Consider the following 24,984-nt stretch of genomic DNA (forward strand, 5'->3'; position numbering starts at 1 on the left):
TTTTAGTTACTTTTTCTTTTGAACAACCTGTACATCGTCTCCAAGAGCTGGGTCCGTCCTCAGGTAAGATTCCTACCTGTATGAGGCCCGTTATATATAAGCGGTGCGTAACAACTGCGTATTTCGAAGTTCCTCAATTCGTTTAAACCATTCGGACTGACCAAACAGGTTCTGATGGGCGCAGGCTCGACTGCAACGTGATTTCCCATCTGACTACATGGACCAGAATCACTCTTGAGGAGATGATAACAGCTCAGCTGTTTAGGGAACTCCCCGACTATTACGAAATCCAGAGTTTCGGTTTGAAGACATAAAACCTCACGACTGTACTCTACTCTGAGACCGATGAATACAGCCCACACTCACATCCTCTTTCTTCAGATCCAATTCTTTTTAATATTATTATTCCAAGCAGTCTCTTCCTTTAATTTCAAGGTAAGGGAGGAACACAGACTGAGGGTGTTTGAGGACAGGGTGTTGAGGAGAATATTTGGACCGAAGAGAAATGAAGTGACAGGAAGTTGGAGAAAACTGCATAATGAAGAGCTTCATAACTCCTACCGTTCGCCAGAAATATTTAGAAAGGGCAACTCAAAGAGAATGAGATAAGCAGGACATGTAGCTAACCTCAATCACTGGACTCCCACGCCCCTTACCCGAGGACTGAAAAAGATCATGTTCCGAAACGTTGTGTTCTCTAGTTTCTATAATACCGGACGATGGACAAAGTCCAAAAACACCCTGTCCTTCTTAAAATTCTTCATAATTTATGACGTCATCCAATATTGTTAGGAGAGTGAAATGTAGGATAATAAGATTGGCTGGGCATGTGGCTAGGATGGGAAAATAATTATTGTGGGTTGATGAAACTGCCTCGTGATCCTCAGCTTTACAATTAGCAGTATTGGAACTTGTGGTAGGCTGGCTAGCCAGTGTGAGAAGCGCCTTCAGTGTGAACATCAAGCATTTTTTTTTTCGGGTCTATCGTGGGCTTAAATTCTGGTCCTTCCTTTGGGAGTACGTGAGCCTTCGTGTTCCTCCCAACAATCTTAGAGTCTTCTCATTGTTTGGTGCTTCTCCCTCTAATAACTGTCCTGTTCGGTGCGCCTTTGCTGCCAACGCGGTGGGTAAAAATCTCGACATATTTGCAGTCTCAATCACATTTATAATCATTAATCTAAAATACTTAATAATATTGTTCTTACTCCTAATGTTCTGTGTTATATAGTTCCTAGTTATCGTGTTATTGTTACCACTCCTCCCCTTCGTATGTTTGTTTTGTTTGTTTGTTTTTTTCTGTATTAATGTGTTTCCTCTAGTGCGTGCCTGTAATTTGTCTTTGATTTTATGTTTTTCCATAATGTAATTGCTTGTATCTACACTGTGCTGTGTCTGTAACTGGCCTTGTGGCTGTCGACTTAGCACATAAATAATAAAAATTTGAATTGAAATGAACAGAATTATTTGAACCTGTATCCAGCGAGATTACTCTATGAAAACGGAGTGACCGGACCGGCGTGGCGAAGTGATATCTTCTCCACTTTTCGTGTAAAGCAACATCTTACCCCCCTCTGGGCCCAAAGCAACCCTTGTCATCCGTCATTCTACCGCCGGGTTCTCCTTTACCCACGTTTTCTACTGTCTCTTTTCCTCTTTCACAAAGAGAGTTTCCCTTCTCGCGCGGTAAGCGCTGCATTATTCAACAGAAGAAAACAATTCCTACCACTTTCTGAAGTGTTACATAGAATGTTTAATACTTTGTCGAGAGTTTGTGCTCCGTAAGACAAATTCCCCTATTCTCGAGTGCATTCTTTTGTTGGCCACCAACAAACAAGAGAAAATCTACTAATTTCAATAAATATTTCCTCTGTTCCCGTACTCAGACTAAAGCAGGTACAAACATTGTGTTTTTAGACATTAGCCTTACGCCTGTTCTTATCTGATAATCCATTTTCTTTATATTTCAAAACACAACATTTTCAAGACTGGATTCTGCCTCCGTCTTCAAGTAAAACCTACTCAGTCCCTAGTCTCGGGAGATAGGGATTAGCTCTATCGACTGGGCCCAAATGAACAGGTTTTACCTGAGGACGGAGATATAATCTTGTCTCCGAAACACTGTGTTTTGAAATATAAAGGGGACGGTGTTTTAGATAAGAACAGGACGCGGGACAATGTCTAAAGGTAGCTATCTCCGTAACAGACCGTGGAGACCCATAGGGTTGTGAGACGTCGAGACTCCCACATTTTGTCTAGACAATTGCCTCACAGATGGCGTTAAGGTTGTCAGCCTTACGCGCCGGCCGGCGTCTACCCCTCAGCAAGCTTCCTGGTACTCATTTCTGTTAAAGGCTGAGTCGACCCCAGGGCCATGGTGAAGTTGGAAGAATTAGGTAAACTGAAGAAATCCACCTCATCGGGACTCAAACCTTCGACCTTCCGGCTTGTAACCTAGTGCCTCAACCAACTACGGTAGCGCGTGCCCTCACATGGATAATGTCTAAAAATATTTGTACTAATGCACCATCGTCACAAACTTTTAGTTCTTACTTAAGCAGGTACTTTTATTTTACAGACATGATAACATTTTTTTTCTTGGCACTACAGCCCCAGTGGGCCTAGGCCTACCTCCATGAACTTCTCCGTTCACATCGGTTTTTCTACATCTTACACATTCGGTAGGACTCCTTGGGCGGGTGATCAGCTCGTCGCAAGGCATCTACCTGTACACAAACACAGAAAAACGCACACACACAAACTAAACATCCATGCTCTGAGTGGGATTCGAACCCACGATCCCGGTTTCCAAGCGAGCGAAGACAGTACATGCCCATGATATCATTATATACAGTAATTCACATTTTACGATAAAACATAATCATTGCATGTGGCTGTATTTTATTTATTTGTAAGCTTGGACAATGGATTCATATGGCTTAGGATGGAGAGCAGTAGCGGGCTTTTGTGAATATGGCAATGAATTTCCGGGTTGCATAAAATTTTGGAAATTTCCTGACTGGCTAAGAAAGTGTTAGGTAACTCTTTGTAAACTGTACACTTACATTCCCATAGCGCGGCATAGCTGAAGCGGTTAGTCGCTGGCTTCCCACCGCGGCGGCTAGGGTTCGATCCCGGGTGTGATCAAGTGAGATTTGTGGTGGACAAAGTGGCGCTTGGGCCGGTTTTCTCCGAGGACTTCGGTTTCCCCTGTCAATCTTACATTAGGCCAGAAGTGGCCGCAGTACAAGGGACTTAGTCCCACCCCACTAGCAATAAAAAAGAAATACATTCCCATAGAAATATGACCGAATTTTAATTATGTCCGGTTAGTTAGACGAGACCTATTTTATATTTTCGACTTCAAGAAATTAAAGAAAAAAAAATAATTGAGGACTTGGTGATATGTTGCACAGAACTCCCTGTAACTAGAGGGAGTCATGGCGCCATATTTCAGGGTTGTGCTGAAATCGCCTTTCACTTTTACTCCCCACCCCTTTTTAAATTACTCTTTCAGCCTACGATGTTGCTTATCAAAGTGTGCAGACTGTAAATGCACAAAGGTGGACGATCGCGTGATAAGGGTTTATCTGTATAGTGCTGACATCTATTGGTTAACGTGGTAACATGGGAATGCAAACGGACGTCATGTCCGTTGATCATCTGCTATGAACTTCTATTTTAGTTACAAATTTGGAACATTATTACAGTTAGGTGCAGGTGTGTGATCACCAAAGTAATGAAGAAATTCCACATGATGCGAAACACCGAATATACGGTGGCAGAAATGCGCAGAATTGTGATGCAGTCTCCTTGCACACATCTATGAAAAACATTCTTTGCTGGCATGCATATCCAACTTTCCTTATTGTCTGTTTTTTTCGGGTGAAATTTGGTTAGTACGTTATATGATATGTTGTCCGTAACACGGTGATTCCAAATCAGATTACTCACTTTAGTCGGTGGAGGCATCGGGCAATGCTTGTTACCATTCAGTCCAAAATCTTTTGTCTTCTAGTCTGCTGTCTGAAAAGATAAAAATTAGAATTAAAAAAACTGTAATTTTGCCTGTGGTTCTGTATGGGTGTGAAACTTGGTCTCTGACATTAAAGGAGGAACATAGACTGAGGGTATTTGAGAATAGGGTGTTAAGGAGAATATCTGGAATGAAGCGAGCTGAAGTGATAAGAGGTCGGAGAAAACTGCATAATGAGGAGCTTCATAACTTGTACTCTTCTCCAAGTATAAATAGAATGATCAAGTCAAGGAGGATGAGATGGGTAGGGTATGTAGCACGAATGTGAGAGAATATGAATGCGTATATGATATTGATGGGGAATCCAGAAAGAAAAGACCAATGGGAAGACGAAGATGTAAGTGGGAGGATAATATTAAAACGGATCTTAGAGGGATAGGATTAGGTGGTATGGATCAATTGATCTGGTTAATGTAGTGACCAATTGGGGCTCTTATGAACACGGTATTGTACCTTAGGCACAACTGGCGGCTTCTCAAGAAAGATTCATCTCCATGAAGTCAGTCTGTTAGTTAGCTGAGACACGTCCTTCCAGCCGCATTATGGCCCTGGGGGGACTCAGCCTCTAACAGAAATGAGTACCAGGANCCAGGATTGTTTGGGGGGGGGGGGTAAAGGGCGGCCTGCGCGTAAGGCTGAAAATCTTACCGCCATCTTTGAGCCGATTGTCTAGATAATGTGGGACCCTCGTCTCACAACCCTATGGGCCTTCATGGCCTGTTTCAGGGTTAGCTTTACTTACTTTACTTAAAGGGCGGCCGGCGCGTAAGGTTGACAACCTCACCGCCATCTGTGAATTGATTGTCTAGAAAATATGGGAGCCTCGACGTCTCACAACCCTATGGGCCTCCACTGCCTCTTACAGGGAAAGCTTTAACTTTTTTCTTTTTACTTACTTACTTACTTAATTACTGCTTGGCTGTACGGTCCTCTAAGAACCTTCGCCTACGTTACGATAGTCACCCCTTCCCCTTTACTCTTCTCTTTGTCCTTCCCTCTTCATCTTTACTCTCGTAAATCATTTTCTGTATCTTACAACCGTCCCAAGTTGAACTAACCGAAATTTGTCGTACCTTCTGCTTCTCTTAAAAAAATTCTTACCGTCCTTATTTGATTAATTTTAATTGTAGAGATCTTTCTGGAACATTCGGAATAGCTCAGTCAGTATAGCAACAGGCTACGGGCTGAACTTCCTGGGTTCGATTCCCGGCAGTGCAAAAGTTTCTCTTGGCCACAGTTTCCAGACCGACTCTGTGGCCCAACCAGCATTCTAATCAACAGGTACAAGACAGGGGCGTGAACCCGACCATTCACCTCTATGTCATGCCGAGTTCAACAAAGGTGGAGCTGTACCTCCACTCTCCCATATATCTTTACAGGGTGGTGTTTAACTAATTAAGTACACGGAAAACTTTACGTTATTCTAAGCCATGCTATAGCGGTTAGTCGCCGTATTCCTACAGAGGCGGCCCGTGTTGAAGCCCAGGTCAGGTCATGTGGGATTTGTGGTGCACAAAGTAGCATTGGGGTAGATTTTATCCGAGTACTTCCGTTTCCCTTGCCAATTCATTCCATCTACTGCCCCACATTAATCATCATCTATGATCCGGGGCTGGTACAATAGGCCAATTAGTAGCCGACGCACCGACTGGACTCAGTCTCACCCGAACACGAAGAGATTAAAGAAAAATCTGTGTTACTTTATAGACCTTTCTGCATAATTAAATTTTCGCCCCCCCCCCCAAGCGAAATTACTAGAAAATGTTTTTGTGTTCCAGCAACACTGTTACGAGTGCAAGAGTAATGGCAAGGAATGGAGTTTGTCTTGAATGTGATATTTCGTCCCTGACTGTACGTGTCTTCTAAATTATTGAACCTGCATTTGAATATTCCCTTGAAACTGATGATAGCCGCGGCAGCATGCAGCGGTCACCTGACTGGTTTCAGTCATGATCGTGCCATTTTAATGCGTTCTGCGTTATCTCGAATCTAATTAGATTTTGAGATAAGCCGTGATTAAACGCGATTAAAAGCCATTAGCGCGATTGAAACCGAGAAACAAGACCGACATTGTCAACATGTTCTGACCTCATAAAACAACTTCCCACTGATGCTATGATGGCGATTAATAATCAGAAAATGGAATCTAGCACATAGAGATAGAGAGAAAATTATAGAATCAATAGGCTCTGCCCACTGTGCGCCTACGCTTATATAATACCGTTATGCACAGGCCTATGAAGGGGGCACTCGGTAGCGTAGTTGGCTGAGGTACTATGCTACAAGCCAGAAGGTGGCGGGTTCGAGTCCCGATGAGGTTGGATTTTTTAATCGACCTAATACTTCCAGCCGCATTGTGGCCTTGGGGTCGACTCAGCCTCTAACAGAAGTACCAGGAATCTTCCTTGGGGATAAAGGGCGGCTGGCACGTAAGGCTGACAATCTTACAGCCATCTGTGAGCCGATTGCTTAAAAAATGTGGGAGCCTCGACGTCTCACAATCCCATGGGCCTTCACAGCCTGTTACAGGGATAGCTTTACTTTTTACAGACCTCTCGTTTTCATGGATCCACAGTTGATGTTTTACAATAGCGTCAGTTTGGAAAATCCTGAGAATCGTGACGAAAATTTGCTTACATAAAGTGAGCTAAAGATCGATAAGTATGAAACTAAGCTTGTTTCATGTCTTTTTATGTGAGAGACTGAACTTGTTCAAAGCGGCATAATGTAATAAAAATTAAGCGAAAAAGAAACTGACCTAGCCTAATTTAACTTATTTTGTGTTTACTGAACATACACAGAATTTTCAATAAAGAAATGCAGGTACTTATATTTTAAATACTCAATTAATGCGATAAGCCCCATGTGGAGGTGGGTTAGAATACTTCCACCGTAGCCCTGCGAGTCGTAGAAGGCGATGAAAAATGAACCCGTTGCCCGGGGGTAGAATTTGGCCACCCCATCACGGGGGAAATAAATATAGGGACCTGGTCCTCAAGGTTGGAGATTGAAAGCAAGGCTGATGAATTTTGCTCTGTAAAATAAAAATTATTGTGAAAATCATAAAAGTGAAACCAAGATCAAACCTGGCAGAATATTCTAAGGAAGGCTATGGTTCAAAAAGCGATATTTTGCCAATTATACTGATGATGAAGGATGCTATAAAACAAAACAACAAAACAACTGTGACCTAAAATAAGAATGAAATTGTTTTTTTCTCGGGATATTATTTCAAAACGTGGAATTCGTGCCACATTCCCAGTATTCAAGTCATCAGAGACATTGCACATGTTAGGCCAAATGACCACTGTGGGTGGTAATTTCTACCCCTTGTAAATATTTACATAACTGATTGTGCTTCAATCTGGATTAAGATAAACTATTCCCTGGCACCAGAGTACGCACTGTGGGTCTCAATTCAACTACGCTCTTTTCATTCTGTTAGGTTACGTTATATTAGGAAGAAGGACACCATTTGGTAAGGTTATTTCCGCAAAGTTTCATTTATATTAACTCAGCTGTTAATTTTAATATGTAACTGAACTGGAACAAATGGAACAGCAGTCTTAATGCGCATGCCTCGCCCGGCGTGTAACACGGATAATGTTCGGCTCAAAATCGCACTTTCATTAATGTAAGCACATAATCAGGAGTTCACGCGCCCAAGTGCACTTGGCATATGCGCTTTCATTTGTCCAGCAGTGTTCTGTTGACCCCCCGAAGCCCAATGGTTACTACATATGCCACCTGCTATAACTACAAAATTCTGGCTGGCCACATACATTAATCTCATTGCCTTTTATATAGAGATGCAATATGTATTCCGTGAGAGTGAAAATGAATTTTTAAACATATTTAGATGTATCTCGTGTCTCATACAGTCTTCCTGATATAAGTTAATCAAAATTAAAACCCTTATTATGGAGCCCCAAAAATTATCTTTCCAAATTATGAACATTTTAATTAACTAGAAAATCAAACCTCCTCCTACATTACCCACAGGGGTTCACAAAATTTAAAAAAGAAAATCCTTCATGAACACACAGGCTTAACCACGTCGTCCAGTCCGGTTCTGGGGGCCACCCAGCCTCCTAGTCGGTGGATGAATGGGGTTATTTCTCACGGATTATAGCGGGCAGGGCGTGAAACTCACCATTTTCTTCCAAATGGTGCCGAGATCAAGAGTACCTGGATCTATACATACACTCCCCCATACGCCTTCATGGCGTAGTACTTAATTAATTTAGCACAGAGATAATTTCACCTTTTTACCTTAGAATTTAAATTCGCTTAGTGGGGAGTGGAGTCCAGCTGGGTCCACTCGGCACGGCGGTCACTGATTGACCTATTGTAGCCTGCCCCGGGTGATTATGATGATGGAGAATTTGGTGGAATGAAGATTGGCAGGGGAAACCGAAGTACTCGGAGAAAACCTGTCCCAGCGCCACTTTGTCCGCCACAAATTCCACTTGACCAGACCCAGGCCGCCGCGGTGGCGTGGCCTAAGTTTATCGGTTAGTTCGTCTTCTCTGCGGACTGACCAAAGAGTGGTGGAGATAGCTGCGTAAAGTGGAGCTTAATAACATCATAAGAATGAGATGAGACGCATGGCAGAAAAGCGACATGCATAAGGGGTTTTGGTGCTTAAGCCAGAAGGAAAGAGTCCACTAGAAACACATACAAGTAGGTGGGAAGATAATATTAAAATGAATCTTATAGAAATTAAAAGGGGTTTTATGGACTGAATTGAGCTGGCTCAGGATAGGGAGAAGTGGAATGCTCTTGTGAACACGGCAATTAATAATGCTGGAAATTTCTTGAGTAGCTAAGCGATTGGCGGCTTCTCAACAAGGACTCAACTCCAGTCAGTGAATGAGTTATTTAGTTAGTTAGGTCTCTATATATATACCCAACCTTTTTATTACGTAGGAATTATTTAATTACGCTATTTTTAATATAAGCTATACTTCAGTTCCATACAGAGAATCATAACATCAAAATCAATATTAATATCAGAGTATTTATTGAATGTAAATGTTTGCGAGAGCTCAGTCAATTAGTTAATTCAGTAATCCTATGAAGCTATCGGTACATGATTAAAAAGCCACAGAGATTTTAGGGTTCTGTAACTCTGTTCTGCTGACAACTGAAGGCTTCTTTGTATAACGTTAGCAAATATTGCTATTAGTAAATTACAGTAAATTTGTTGCACACAAGGACACAACTATCTACTGTAGAGTCACGCTGATCAATCCGGCCTGACGGTAAGGTACCAAGGCTTGTATTCTGGGACTCCTTGGTTCTAATATCGGTTTAGGCGCCGGTCATCTTGACTGAGGTGTTCCATGTTTGTCCTCATTCTCTCTAAGCGAATGCCGAATAGCATTTGATCGCTTCTTTGCAATTCACCAATCACCATACTATAACACTATATAATCAGATACTGACGAAGTTTTAATATAACCCACAGACAAAAATAAAAAAAATATCATAATTTTTCCATCAAACATTGATATCCGTGAGAAAATAGCGTCCTTCCTTTCTGCGCTTGCAAAAAGCACATATATTTTCTTATTCACTCACTCACTCATGGAACTGAGCCCTTCTTGAGAAACTGCTAATTCTGCAGCTACTCAAGAACTTACCAGCATTTTATGGAACCCGAAGATTCTTTAACATGTTCGCAAGAGCCTTCCACTGGCCTCTATCATGAGCCAGATCAATTCAATCCATACCATACAATCCTATCTCTCTAAGAAGCATTTTAATATTGTCCACTCACCGTGCCACCCTGTTCCTCGGGTATATGAATACGGGAACCTGGTCCTCCAGGTTGAGGGAGTCTCAAATCTTGGACAGTAAAATATGGTCATGAGTCCCGCGGGACTCGTACTTGAGAATGACTGCGCTGGCGAGGACCAGCAACAATGGTAAACGATAGACTCATCCCATCGTCAGAGATGTTACATAAGGACTAGGACCTCAAGTTTTAGTTGAAAAAATACTGGTCGTGGGCCTGAAATGGCTTGGCGCCAAGAAGAATTGATTGGCGGTAAACCGCTAGTCGTAATTCTAACGTCATAACCTGACCATATTGTGGCGTATATAGGGCTACCCTTTACTGGGCAGGGACCTCGAAGCGAACAGCGGGACGACGGCTGTTCCTTGGTAACGGCCGGTAAACATGTCAAAAATACCGTGGTTATCGCTAAGCAACTGCTCGGTTAACGTGTTCCCGTGGCAACAGATACGCACGCAACGGTCGAGGTATTATTGAACTATAACAATAGAAAGTGTGTTTTCTATGTGGTTCGTGCCGAAATGTTAGAAGCAGGGTCAGTAGAGTCCCGGAGTGTATCGTTGGCAGTTGGCAGTTGATTAAGGGAATTAACAAGAGTTCTGCACGGGCGGCTGTGTCAAGAGGACCCGAGTAGGGAAAGCTGAAGAATCTTCACTGTTAGAAGCCCTTGCCAGGGAACGGCCGGTTAAGGTACAGCAAGCTGGAAAAAGCTTAGGGTGGTTGTGGTGATTTGTAAAGTGTCGAGATCAGCGGTGGCCCTCTAATTACTTGTAATTCCGTGTGGTGTGTACAAGAGTTCAACATATTTGTTTTCGCAGCTGTTACTAAGCAGCGGCTGTTGTTTAGTCGCTTCTTTGGCTGTCGTTTCTTAGTAAAGGGTCTACATTCCACAATATTTAAGAGTCGAACAAGTATAGGATCATCTGTGGAAAGCACAGCTAAAAACCAGAACTGCCAATATCTGACCGTTGAATTTTTAAGGACTGGTAATAGAATCATTCAGAAAGTGCATGTATATGCAGTCCTGTTTAACTAGAACAGAAACGTTACACCAAGCAGTGACTCGATTTGAACATCTCAGTTGCGTTTCGTTACTGGCTGCTGCATTTGCCGCTCCCAAAGCCGCGGAACGAAACACGTAATTATGCAGTACGTCTTGTTAGGGACAGGTGGCGGGCGTTGTTAGTCTCGAGTATGCCCCGGGTGTCTTACGTCCTCATTCATCACCCTTATCATCGGAATAACACCCTCCAGTATCAGCAAAGGGTGAGAGGTCCTGTCTGCAAGAGCAAGCATGAGTGGCCAGCGAGAATCCCTTTTGGGTTGTCCGTACACACGAGGTTAGGCTCACATTTGTTTTCCTTTATTCTTCTTCAGCTTTGCAGCTAGATAATTCGATGAATAATTTTTAATATTATCTACCTATCTACCTACCTACCCACCTATCTACCTATGGCTCTACAGCCTTTTGTTGGGCCTTGGCCGCTTCTTCAATTTTTTTACACAGTCGGTAGGACTCATTGGACGGAGGATCAGCCCGTCGCAAGGCCCTACACACAGGACAACAAAAATGCACAATAAACCACACAAACATCAATGCCTCAAGTAGGATCCCAGTGTTTGAGCGGGCGAAGACATTTCGTGCCTTAGACCGCGCGGTCACTGTGATCGACTAACATTATCAGTCATCCTAACTTTCTCTGAGACGAAGTTTCGGAGATCGCATTCTGTCTCCTTCTGCAGGTAAAGAAACATAATCTCTTGGATGCAATTTGTAAGGCTAGCCCATGTCTCCTGACACCAGCAGGAACACAAGACATGATATATAAAATAAGCAAGAACTAACCACCTGTGGGAGTTGAAATGGCGCATAGATAAGAACTTATACCTACGGGAATGTGTAATATTCGGACTGGAGTTCGTAAAATGAGACCCTAGCTTAAAACTGCACCTGAGGTTAATTACACAAATTCAGAAAAGGAATAATTATAGATATTAGATTTTTCTTAAACATGAAGATATAGAATTCGGTTTAAGAAACGCCTACACACAAAAAATTGGCGACTGATTTTGTCAAGTAAAACTGATCATTGAACTAATATGTCTATATTATCTTGACGAACTTATGAGTTAATATATTTTCGGTAATTCTATTGTAGAATCAGTTTCACTAATTATATAAATGTATGTATTTAAAATAAATTACTTTCGTGGATTAAAATCCTCCTGACGGGCTCTTAGCTGGCCACAGTTCTCCCCCGCCTGTCATGTAAGCCAGACAACCATTTCGTTAGAGCGCAAGGCTCTGATGCCTCTGTAAAGTGATTAAGTTAGAAGCTAAACGACGGGAGAACTGAGGTTCGATTCCCCACAGCCTCCAGATAGCCTCTGGATCAGCCAGAATCCTATGCAGTGCTTAATGGGGACTGTTTCACAGGGAATCAAGCTAAGCATTCAGCCTCGCCTATGTAAGATTAAGAATGCCTGAAGTTACAACTCCACTGTTTCCTCTTTCCACGCGTTCATGAGATGGTGCTTCAAAGGGATATATCTACTTTACCTTTAATCGTTTTTTACTGTGTTCACAATAGTCAGTCACTAGACTGTATTGAGCCAGAGAAATTCAGTTTATATCAACTAGTTCTATTTCTTCAGAATCTACTTTAATATTGTCACGCGTAGGTGACTGGCGTGACTAGTAGTAACGGGTTCTGGACGGATGACTGCATTTATTGACAAGTCTTTACAATCACAATGAACTATAACAGCTCACAACCAATGACCGTCTGCGACTCGCTCCATTCCTTGCTGGATCACGAGCGTCTTCTCTTCCACTGTGACGAATGACGACTGCCTTGAATTCACAAATGAACTCCCTTTTTATATCTGACACGCGGCCCGAATATAAGTCACCGTGACGAACAGTTAATTGTCTTCTGTTGTCCTGTGGGTTGTCACGGGAATCTTGTGTTTAACAACTTGCTACATAATAATGACTTGTTCAATACTATTCGTGATTTCCGAACCGTTGCTTAGCGATGGACACCCGCACCGGCTCCACTATTCCGGTTTTCAGTCGTCATGTTATAATATTATTCCCCCCCCTTTTTTTTTGTCTAGGTCTCTTAAGGATATCTAGTTTCTTCCCTTCTGGTGTTCCTATCACAATATTGTGTTCATTTTTCTATGAAAATGCAGGCAAAAACATTTCGAAATAAGTCAATGGTTACAACTTCCTTACGCTTGTTATGAAGTGCGGCACTTGTGCCTCTGTCTCGCTGTGGGGGGATGGTAGGGGCAATACAATGGAATGTGACAGGGCACTTTGCAGAGATCATGTCATGTCTCAATGAGAATACAGAGTGAAATATCTCTCCCTATATTGTACCTCCTCTTGAAACAAGGCAAGTTGATAAAATGTTTACCCGCGCGTTAAGAAACTACGGCCCACTTCGCGTATAAATGAGATGACATTCCAATTAGTTCATCCTCTCTAAGGTCTATATTAGGGAGGTCCGACTCTAACAACAGCTAATAACAAGACTGTGTCAGAAAATAAGGAAAATTAAAGAGAACACACATAACTCTAGGGGCTACTTAAAAACGTAATTTCCGGTCTCCAGCTTATATCTAGAAACCCGAGCAGTGAATTACACAATAGTAGGACCTAAAGCTCTTTTTCCTGAGGTCCGGGTATTGACCCAAGTATGGTCACATCTATATTAATTGTAAACGTAACATTCATAACCTTAAGGAGGACGGTGCGTGGAGGTGGACACAAGTAGCTGCACAACTTTCAGGCCAGACATCATAGCATCGAAACTCCACAGCAGTTCTACTGGTAGCTTCTACTAAATGGCATAATGGTAGATATGACATTCCCATCATGAGTTCATTTTATTCAGTGAATGAAAAGTAACAGACGTAAAACAAAGAATACTCTGTGTTACATTTCAGGTTCTAACAGCGGTCGTTAAGAAGAGTATCATCTTCTTGGATATAAAGCAGTGTAATCTGTGAATTTTGCCCTGAAGATGGAGGTGATATGTTCCTCCGAAACATTGGTTGGTGCTCTGCCTTACATCTCAGGTTATCACAGCGGTCGTTACGAAGAGTATTATCTTCTGGGATATTAAGCCACGTGCTGATGGAATTATGCCATGAAGATGGAGGCGATATGTTCGTCCGAAACATCTGTTGGTTTTTTAAGGGCTATATGGCGTTTTACCCCAGACGATGGCACTCTTAATTACACTCTGTTTGTGCTGATGCAAACGAGTGACAAGGCGATATTGAAATAGGTTAATTTTTGGACGTTTTAAAGGCGCTTTGAATAGCTAGATCACATATTGGTCCTGTAACTCGCGGAGAGGAGGCTGTACCCAGACATCGGCCACAAGCCAGCCGGAACATTTCACAGATTAAGGAAACAACTTCGCAACAACAATATCATACCGACATAGCAACCAAAGAGTGACTACTCCACACAAGAATTCATAGTCCCTAATAAGAACTAGAACTCACAATCAGTAAAAGCGAGGACTAATATACTTATAGATCCTCGTCTTAAATTCAATTTTTATAATTTGAAATTATAGTTTTAATCAATTAATTTTAATTTTAACGTTGATGATCTTGTAACAAGTTCAATATCAAAATAAAGAACCATAAAATATGGATCCATATTAAGTATAAATCAGTAATTGATGATGACCCATCAGGGGTCGAAACATGTTGTGCCTCAGATATAAGATCTTCATGTAAACAGGCCATCTGTATACTTTTTATAAATTGTTGTGTTATATGAAATACGAAATAAACATTTTTATAAGATAAATTTTTACAGTAGAATATTTCCGAAGCTGACAGTCGTTCAGCTGTTTAAGATATTTTACTCCTTTTATTGAGCACGAGGAATCCCAGTCCCTTCATCTAACATTGCGATCTCTAATCAGTCTCATGATATAGGCCATGTGTATGAAAACAATGAGAAACATGTCGGCAGGGCGAATCTTAAGTTAAGCTTATCCGATAAATTTAATGTACACAAGATACTAAACTCGTAATTAAATGTACTATAAAAATGTAATTCAATTTTTATTTACTAACGTGCAAACTTAATAGCCCAGAGGCCAATTACAAAGTGAGTATGAGTAATAATTCAATTCAGTTCCTTTAATTAAGTGCTTGCCGACAGCGAGTGTCACATACGTAACATGTGAGCTCTGAAAGAATATACAGCAAGAACTAGACCATAAACTACACTAAGAATTAAGTACGAGATAACAAAACAATAGGGTAAAGCGTCAGTTACGTAACCGGAACCGCTAACCCGGTAGGAGTAAGCAAAGGAAAATGCATCTGCAAAGGATTGTAACATCCAGAGATCTGCAGATGTACTCGTAGTTTACAGCCGAAACGAGGCTAATTCGTGAGACCCTGCTGACGGTAAAGGCGAAAATGTCTCGAAATTACTGAGTGGGTACACGGAGATCAACAGTGTCCATAACAGAACCTCAGTTCATTTTGTTCTCGAAAGCGTTATTAAGAAATAAAGCGTCAAGGTTTGGTCGCCTGGTATACTTACTTACTCATGGAGCTGAGCCCTTCTTGAGAAGTCGCCAAATCTGCAGCTACGCAAGAATTTCCAAACAATTTATGGAACCCGAAGGTTCATTACCGTATTCAAAAGAGCCCTCAACTGGTCCCTATCCTGAACCAGGTCAATCCAATTCATACCATCCCATCCTATCTCTCTAAGATCCATTTTAATATTGCCCACCCACCTTCGTCTTGTCCTTTCCAGTGGACTCTTTCCTTCTGGTTTTCCCACCAATATCCTATATGCATTCCTCTTCTCACCCATTCGTGCTACATGCCCTTCCCACCTCATCCTCCTTGACTTGATCATTCTAATTATACTTGGAGAAGAGTATTGGTCGCCTGGTATAAAGCGTTAAATTATTAATAATAATAATAATTCATGTTCATGTTTATTTACGTGCAAACTTAACAGAACAGAGGCCAATTACAAAGCTACCACGAATAGAGAAATAATAATACTGGAAAGGTAAATTTGACCCTGTCCTTAACTAATTAAGTACTACGTCATGAAGGCGTATGGAGGAGTGGATGTATAGAACCATATTTTCTTGACCTCGGCAATAGTTAGAAGTGAGTGGTCAGCTTCACGCTCCTACCACTTTATCCCCGTGGATAGAGCAGCCGGTACCCATCGGATAGGAGGTTGTGTGGGACCCAGAGCCGGTCTGGACGCTGTGGAGAAGAGATAATCCTTGACCCTACCGGGACTCGAATTCTGACCCCTCGGTCGTCCAGCCCGTAGTCAGTCGTTATACTGACTATGCTATCAAGGCTCCTCAATAATAATAATAATAGGCCTAGAACTGTTTTGAGACATCCGTGTGCTGTAGGAAACCTGGCATTCGAGATGTTAGCATCATTCACTGAAGTGAAATTAATTTGGAAGACACACAACATGGAATTACAGTACCTCACCGCAAGCTATGTCACGCGATACCTCACATGACGAGGCTTGAGGCAAAATAGCTGAACACGTGACCAAAAAGAAAACGTTTTGTTCTTTAGGCAGAAACCAGTAAATTACGAGTAATTACGCAGTTAGAAAAGGTAAAGGTATCGCTGTAACACACCATGGAGGCCCATACGGTAGTGAGACGTCGAGGCTCCCACATTTTCTCTAGACAATCGGCTCACAGACGGCGGTGAGGTTGTCAGCCTTACGCACCCACCGCCCTTTACCCCAGGACGGTGTGGAGAAGATGACCAATCTGTTTTGTGTAACGGATAAGAGAAAATTTGTAGGGATTTACAGAAGAAGGTGCTCCCTTACAGGGCAGAAGCAGGCTTATGCTATAAGAACGTGTGACTGTACGTAATAGAAATTAATACTGAATTTTGGTTTCTTCTATAAAGAAACGTGGCCCATAATACTTAACGCGGCAGCAAAATAAACTATATTTTAGTGTTTCACGACACAATAAGTCGTGTAGACTCTTCACGCAGGTATGTAGTAAGTAGGCTAAGACGGGCTCACATATCCAAGGCGGGTTGGAATAACCCAAAGTAAATTATTTTCTCTACGTCATTAATTAGGGGAGCGGAAAAATCTCAGTCGCTACAGCGATCCGGCTACGGGCTGAACGACTGAGGAATCGGGGTTCGATTCCAGGCAGTGGCAAAGGAGTTTACTCTTCTTCACAGCGTCCAGACTCGTTATGAGGTCCACTCATTCTTCTATCGAATGGCACCGGGGACTGTTTCCCCCGAGGTAAAACAGCCGGAACGTGGAGCTGACCACTATTATCTCTAAAGAAGGTCAAGAATGCTGGAGCTATAATTCCAACGCCCCACGCGTTTTCATAGCGTGGTAATTAATTAATTAAACGCAGGGATATCACCTTTTAACTTAATTATATTTTTATCTAATTAAGCTTATAGCCTATATTTTTTTGTAATCCTAGAGCCCGTGCATGAAAGTTCAAAGGAACGATTAAACATCTGCTATAGGCCTAATTTTAATGCCCTCAAATGACTCTGGAATTAATTTAAAATACGTTAATATTTTTTTTTAATATTGCGTCAAACCTGTAGACACTTTCTATGTAAACTCCAAACATGTTATTCACACATTTTAAATAATTTTAAAAGTAATTTTGAATTGGACTAAACCACATAATAGGCCTATGGTTATGTATTACAGTACAACATTTTATTTAGGGCCGATCACAGTGACCGCGTGGTCTGAAGCATGAACTGCCTTCCCCGCTCGAACTCTGGGATCGTGGGTTCGAATCCAACTCCAGGCACATTTATCCGTTTTGTGTGCTTTTATTCTGTGTTTGTGTTGTTCTGTGTAGGTAGCGGCCTTGCGACAGGCTGATCACCCGCCCAAGGTGTCCTACAGTCTGCACATAGATTAAGAAAATGAAAAAGCGACCAAAGTCCAACAAAATGCTATAGGGCCATAGATCAGTAGATTATACCGCTAATTATGAGAGCAAGGGGCACATGAATTGCTTAGATTAATACAGATTTTTATTCTGAAAATTGAACTAGATATCATATAAAAAGGACGGAAAAAAATATCAATGCAATAACTGTTTTCTTAACGAAAGATTAACATTCCTGCTTCGTGTTCGGCAGGTAAGGGAATCGTAACTCGATCCAAGAACCAGTTATTTCGAATTTCTGCAGAACTTTCTTCGGGACCACTTCCAGTTAATTATTCGGTAAGCATTCTACTGTCTGACGCTATGCCATTAAGCGTTAACTACTCACAGCATAGTTAAATAAGCCACAAATAATTAAACAATAATAAAACAGACGCAATAACAGATGTCAATTACGAGGTAGCGAGACATAATTCACTAGGAATATATAATACGTGACACAGCGGGAGAAACAATGCCTTAACGACGTGTTATGAACACGTGTATCCAGTTTTCCTTCATTTTTTGCAATTATGTGTGCAGTAACAAACCCTAACTTAACGTGCGTCAGTTAACAAGACAGCTTTTCGGATTGTTCTTTTAGTTCTCTTGTTGGTGTTTATCCTTAAGCTGAATTCCTGTTTGTCACGTGAGCGGATTGCTGGTAATTCACTGACATCAGCCAAGTGCCTTGTTATCGAGTTGGCACGCTCCACCTACCATGTATAAGACGAAAATACCCATGGGTAGATTGTGTCGGAGGGGTGGTGGCCGGACGGGATTATTCCCCGCCCATCAACTGGGACAGCACCGCCCATGACTACTTCCCATCTCAACAGAGTCTGACATCTGTCGGTGGTTGACGGAGTTTGGTTCAACCATCCAGCCTTAATGGATAGCGTGTGCAGTTGAGAGGGCAGGGGGGGACCGGCCGGGATCTCACGCATGCAAGTTTTCTATACCATTTGTGGGAGGGGGGAGGAAGGGAGAATGGGTCCTTTGAAGGATAAGGCCGTCAGACATAGGCGGAGCTTCTTCAGTCTTCGCCTCGCTGCTTTCGAGGTAGGAAGTGGAATGCGTTATTAGCGGGTTCCCTTGCGGTGTTAGACGCGCGCGTACGTGAAGCGGTTTAAGACGCATTTCCCGTGCTGCACTGTTACTGACAATGGAAACTTATTCTCGTTTACTGTTCGTTAGTTTTGTTAGTGTGTGTGATGTGACATGTTAGTTGTGACGTCACTGGGCACAGAGTGTTGTGAGCGTCTGTCGAGAACACAACGGGAAAAGTGTTAAAAAAGTGTTAGACGTCAGTATGACGCCACTCCTGCTGCTTAGTTTGCTGACAGTCCTAACAGTTGAGTGCCGTAGTATAACGAGTAGACACGAGGACGCCCTTAAGGACTGCCAGTGGCAACGCATGATACCGCCTCCCGGATCGGAGAGTGATGATGACGCCGCCACCTCAGCGTCGGTTGTTCTCGCGTGCCGCTTGCGAACAATCGGCGGTACGGACAGCCTGCTTAGAAATCTCACGTCCTCGCAGGTGGAGCGCATAACGGCCTTGCGACTCGAGTGTAGTGATGTTCTGTTCTTCGAGAGCTCACTTGAAAGCAATAACAAACATGACGGCGGAAGTTTTCTGGGTCAGCTTCGGCGGTTACGTGACCTTCGCATCGAGTTCTGTAAGATCAGGTACGTGCCTTCCGCCGTGTTGGCGTCCCTGCGCGAGTTACGGCACCTCTCGCTACGCACCCACAACACGGACTGGTCAGCCATGACCATGGAGTTCCATCCGCACAGTTTTCGTGGCCTTGCCGAGCTCCGTAACCTTGATCTCGCAGACAACAATATATGGACTCTGCCTGCAGAACTTTTCTGTGCACTGTACAGTCTCTCTCATCTCAATCTTAGTCGTAACCGAATACAAGACGTTGCCGAGCTCGGATTCTCGGATTGGGGAAATGGCCCATCGGCTCCTGGGAAAACTTGCAACGTTGGTCTCGAAGTTCTTGACATGTCAGCAAATGACATTAGTCTTATGCCGGATAATGGTTTATCTAGCCTTCGCTCCCTCCAGAAATTATATATCCAAGACAATTCACTTTCATCCCTGGCTGATAGGGCCCTTGTTGGCCTCATTTCCTTGCAAATCCTCAACGCCTCGAGCAATTTGCTTGTCGCCCTCCCGCCGGAATTATTCCAGAGTTCACGTGACATAAAAGAGATCTACTTGCAGAACAATTCCATAAGTGTGCTTGCTCCGGGCCTGTTCGAAGGCTTAGATCAACTTCTAGTGCTGGACATCTCGTCCAACGAGTTGACCAACAACTGTGTCAACCGCGATACATTCTCTGGTTTGGTCCGTCTTGTGGTACTCAACTTGGCACGCAACGATATCACACGGATAGATTCTCACGTTTTTCAAGATCTGTACAGTCTGCAGATCCTCAACCTTGAGGAGAATGGTGTCGAAGTGATTACAGAAAGTGCTTTTTCCAGTCTCAGTAACCTCCATGCTCTAACACTGACGCACAATAGCTTGGTTCAACTGGAGCCGTATCATTTCGCTGGACTTTATGTGTTAAATCAACTGTTCCTGGACAACAATCATATAAAATCCATCCACCCTCGCACATTCGAGAACTGTACTAATTTACAGGACCTTGGTATTAGTGGGAATTCTCTGAGTGAAGTGCCTGAAGGAATCGATCAACTTCGCTATCTCAAGACGTTAGACTTGGGAGAGAACCATATATCCAAACTCAGTAACACTTCCTTCGAAGGACTGGACCAATTGTACGGTTTACGTCTTATCGACAATGAGCTAGTAAACATTTCCAGGGACGCATTTTCAGGTCTACCGTCTCTTCAGGTGTTGAACTTGGCATGTAACAAGATACAGTTTGTTGATCAAGGTGCTTTTGGGACGAATCCAACCCTCAGAGCAATAAGACTTGATGGTAATATGCTGACTAATATTGACGGTATATTCACACACCTTCCTGGACTCGTGTGGCTTAATGTGTCTGACAATCAGCTGACTTGGTTTGATTACGCTTTGCTGCCACAAAGTCTCGAGTGGCTTGATATGCACAAGAATCAAGTGTCTAAGTTGGGTAATTATTTTGACATTCGCAGTGAACTGCAAATCAAAATGCTGGATGTGAGTTTCAACAGACTGACTGAAATAGGTGAAGCTTCAATACCTAACAGTGTGGAGAGTGTTTTCCTAAATGACAATATGATAAAAAAAGTGCAGGCCAATGCTTTCCTCAAGAAAGTGAATTTGAGTAGAGTTGTGTTATATGCAAACGAACTTGAAAACTTGGATTTTGGCGCACTGAGACTCCAACCCGTACCAGAAGACAGAGATCTCCCCCAGTTCTATATTGGCGGGAACCCATTTCACTGTGACTGTACCATGGAGTGGTTGTACAGAATTAATCAACTGAGTCATCTAAGGCAACACCCACGTGTCATGGACCTAGATACTGTTACCTGCCGTGTCTCTTACTCGCGAGGCGATGTAAATAGACTCCTCCTTGATCTGAAACCATCACAGTTCCTCTGTCCATACGAGACGCACTGCTTCGCCCTGTGTCACTGCTGTGACTTTGATGCTTGTGACTGTGAGATGACATGTCCTGAAAACTGTACATGCTACCACGATCACACGTGGTCAGCCAACGTAGTTGACTGTTCCAACGGAGGCCACAAATCGGTTCCAGCTAAAATTCCAATGGACGCCACTGAAATCTATTTGGACGGAAATGAACTGACAGAGCTTGGTAGTCACGTGTTCATAGGGAAGAAGAAGCTTGAGGTGTTGTACCTGAACGGCAGCAACGTAGCAGCAATCCACAATAGAACGTTTAATGGCGTGACGTCACTCCGTGTCTTGCACCTGGAGAATAATCTGCTTCAGGAACTGCGAGGATTTGAGTTTGATCAGCTCGAGAATCTGAACGAATTGTATTTGGACCACAACGACATTTCGTACGTGGGTAACGCAACGTTCTCAGCAATGCGGTCCCTAGCAGTACTTCGGCTGGATCAGAATAAGATCGTTAACTTCTCACCATGGCAACAACTGGCAGCGGCAGGAGACTCCCTGGTTCAGGTCTCCCTTGACGGCAACATGTGGACCTGTGAATGTGAATCCACGAGCCACTTGGCGGAGTGGCTGCGAGACAACAAGGATGCTATGAGTGGTTCCAATCCAAGCAAGATGTTATGCCTCGACGGGAGTAACAAGAAGCCGAAGGAAAATTTGTCGGATTTTATCAAACGATGCAATAAAGGTAATCAGAACGCTGTTGCAACATCCGTGGTGCAGAAGAACCCGCTATTTACCACCAGCATTTTAGCAGAAAGTTACGTGCCACTTCTAGCAGCATCTCTGGCTGTTATAATGGTCATATTACTCGTCAGCACTCTCATATTTATATTCCGCCATGACGTCAGGCTGTGGGCACATTCTCGTTATGGCGTTCGCTTATTTAGCGATTCTGTGACTTCTTCTGAAGCTGATGACGACAGAGACAGGCTCTATGATGCCTACATGGTCTACAGTATCAAAGATGAGGACTTTATAAGCACGGTAATAGCTTCAGAACTGGAACAGAGTGGATATACCATGTGCCTTCATTATCGCGACATCCATATCATGGCCGGAGCTTCATACCTGGCAGATAGCGTGCTGAGTGCCTCAGATGCCTCCCGCAAAATCATTATCGTGTTATCCCTCAGTTTCCTGCAGAATGAATGGGACCGACCAGAATTCCGGGCGTCGTTACAGGCTTCTTTGGAACAAACACGAATTGCCATGAGAAGAAACAAGGTGATATTTCTTCTGACTACCGAACTGCAGACATTGAATCTTGACCCAGATCTGCAGCTCCTTCTGAGGACTTGCACTGTAATATCATGGGGGGAGAAGAGGTTCTGGGAAAAACTGCGTTATGTTATGCCCGACGTGGCTGCAGTCAAGAAAAAGATAAAAAACCGAAAATCATCTTCAGTAGCAGTCAATGAAGTGAAGAAGAAAGTCGCGAGAGATGAAGCTGGCAACATGGCTTCTAAAGTTGCCAGCACCAGGTACATCGCGACGCCAACGTCTCTAGATTCCTGGTATAAGTATTCAGTCATATCACAGCCGACGGCTCCTTTACACCAGGCGGTGCCAACCCCTACTCCCACACAGTCAACATACGTGTCCGAGAATTCTTCACAGAGGACCACTGACCATGAAGAAGAGGAAGAGAGCTCCAGTACAACGAACGGCAGTCACCAGTATGAGTTCCCCGATCATCACAATGTGCACAGCCACACGAGGCATCCCCATCATCACCACAAAAATAACAACCACAGAAACCACCACCACTTGTACAGCACCATCCCAGATTCGACACCACTGACTTATCCTCACAGCAGATCTTCTACGTCGAGCGGAGACCCCACGGAGAACTACCCTGCCAGCATGTGCAAGCATACCAACGCGATCGTCGCAAACGGGAGGACTTATTTCGTGTAGAGTGAGAGTGGGCCCTTAGGAGACATAAATACTTGCGCTCAACCCAAAGTGATAAAGCGGACGTGAGACACAACTTCGATGTTTCGACTAGTCAACTGAGAGACTTTGAGCTGAAGGTATGTACAGAAACTAGTCCTAAACCGTTATCAGATGGCTTCCTACCCTCTCTGAATGGAACATCGATTGCGTTGTATTCAAGTCTGCTGTGAACTACAAAGTTGCGACAGCATGCCGTTGTGTTTCCATTACCGGCGCCAATTGAGAGGCTAAAACTTCCCCCCTTTATACCAGCAATTTGCGTTAGTAGCATAATGTATTATCTCTCTCTGTCTCTCTTCCGGTAATGCCCACATAGCATGCTGCGGGCACAATTAAATTACAGCATCGTGTGTACATGGCGCTAATGAGAAAGTGAACGGGTAGCTTGCTGTCCAGGGGCACACATTCTTCTGTGAATATGTGGCCGGTCTACGTTTGTGTTTTATTTAATTAAATGAAATGTGTTTTTGTGTGAAACTATATCTTCCTATTTATACAAAAGCTGAACTGGTCATTAATTATTTGTTTATGCTATAGACTTGGTTTACATCTCTTTTTCGTACTTGTATTTTATTTATCAATTTGTTTTTGTAAATAAGGACATGCACTTGGACTTGTTCCGCTAGAAGAAGGTGTATTTCAGAAGACATGTAAATTGAAAACATTTTTTTTTAAAACAGAAAAATAAATTGAGATTTATATACCATAAACGTTATTCATGAGAAATTGTTTCAATAACAGTGAGACACCTACCCACTGATAAACTTCTACAGCTAGTGTTCATCATATAATACTAGGCCAGATGTGATGAAGAAAGATGACATAGGTAGGAATTTCGGCATCCTTGGGGGAGGAAGGGTTGTCAAATGAATTCCAATATTTTTAGCCGAAATCCTGAAGAGCAGAGACCAATATTTATAGGCATAGATGTGAAGGTAATATTAAAGTGGATCTCAAAGCAGTAGGATATGTTGTGCACTAGACTCCACTGGCTCAGTGTAGGGCCATTGGCAAACTGGTATGAATATGAAATGACTGTTCCATGAATTTTTAGTGATTTTTTGATTAGCTGAATGACTGTTAGATTCATACTGCATGAAGTTCGAAACAGACCCAATCGAAACATATATATTTATTGATGAATAATTTACACACTTACACGCAGTTAAATGGGATGTAATACTGAGCAATGACTGCCAACAGAGTGTCACCACATGCCATAACAATATGGGCGCTGTAAGTCTTGTTCCCTCTACTGTCTACAGAGTTTGAATAGAACACTATTACTGAATATCTTCTGGTTCTTGCAGCAAGGAACTAAAACTTAATTTAATCTCAACCATAGCTGGACTGTTGGATGTTCAATTGAGGGCCTACCTAACATCAATATTACGCCAAGGTTTAACTTTTGAATATTATCATCTTCACGTATTAACGACTCATGTGAATGTTTTTGAAGCCGGGATTTCGATATCCAAGCTATACGTATTTAAGATATAGGCCTATGTTTTTAGATTACAAATTAATAAAAATTTGGAAACCATTTTATTCTTAAAAATAAATTAATAAATTGTGTTAATAACTGTTTGCTAACAAATTACATTGA

At 42.6% G+C, this 24,984-nt stretch overlaps 1 protein-coding gene and 1 long non-coding RNA gene across 2 annotated transcripts in view; one reads left to right on the forward strand and one right to left on the reverse strand.

Moving 5' to 3' along the window:
* LOC117282408 overlaps positions 1-24,984 on the reverse strand; it is a 143,240-nt gene that overhangs the window by 26,848 nt on the left and 91,408 nt on the right. The window lies entirely within an intron of this gene.
* The window catches only part of LOC111865519 (toll-like receptor Tollo), a 95,826-nt gene continuing 89,677 nt past the window's right edge, over positions 18,836-24,984 (forward strand). The window contains exon 1 of the mRNA XM_023853616.2: positions 18,836-23,455. Within this exon, the coding sequence (XP_023709384.1) occupies positions 19,119-23,339 (4,221 nt within the window). The 5' untranslated portion in view covers positions 18,836-19,118 and the 3' untranslated portion in view covers positions 23,340-23,455. The remainder of the gene's footprint in view (positions 23,456-24,984) is intronic.

Source organism: Cryptotermes secundus, unplaced genomic scaffold (genome assembly GCF_002891405.2).
Source record: "Cryptotermes secundus unplaced genomic scaffold, Csec_1.0 scaffold560, whole genome shotgun sequence".
NCBI classification, from domain to species: domain Eukaryota; kingdom Metazoa; phylum Arthropoda; class Insecta; order Blattodea; family Kalotermitidae; genus Cryptotermes; species Cryptotermes secundus.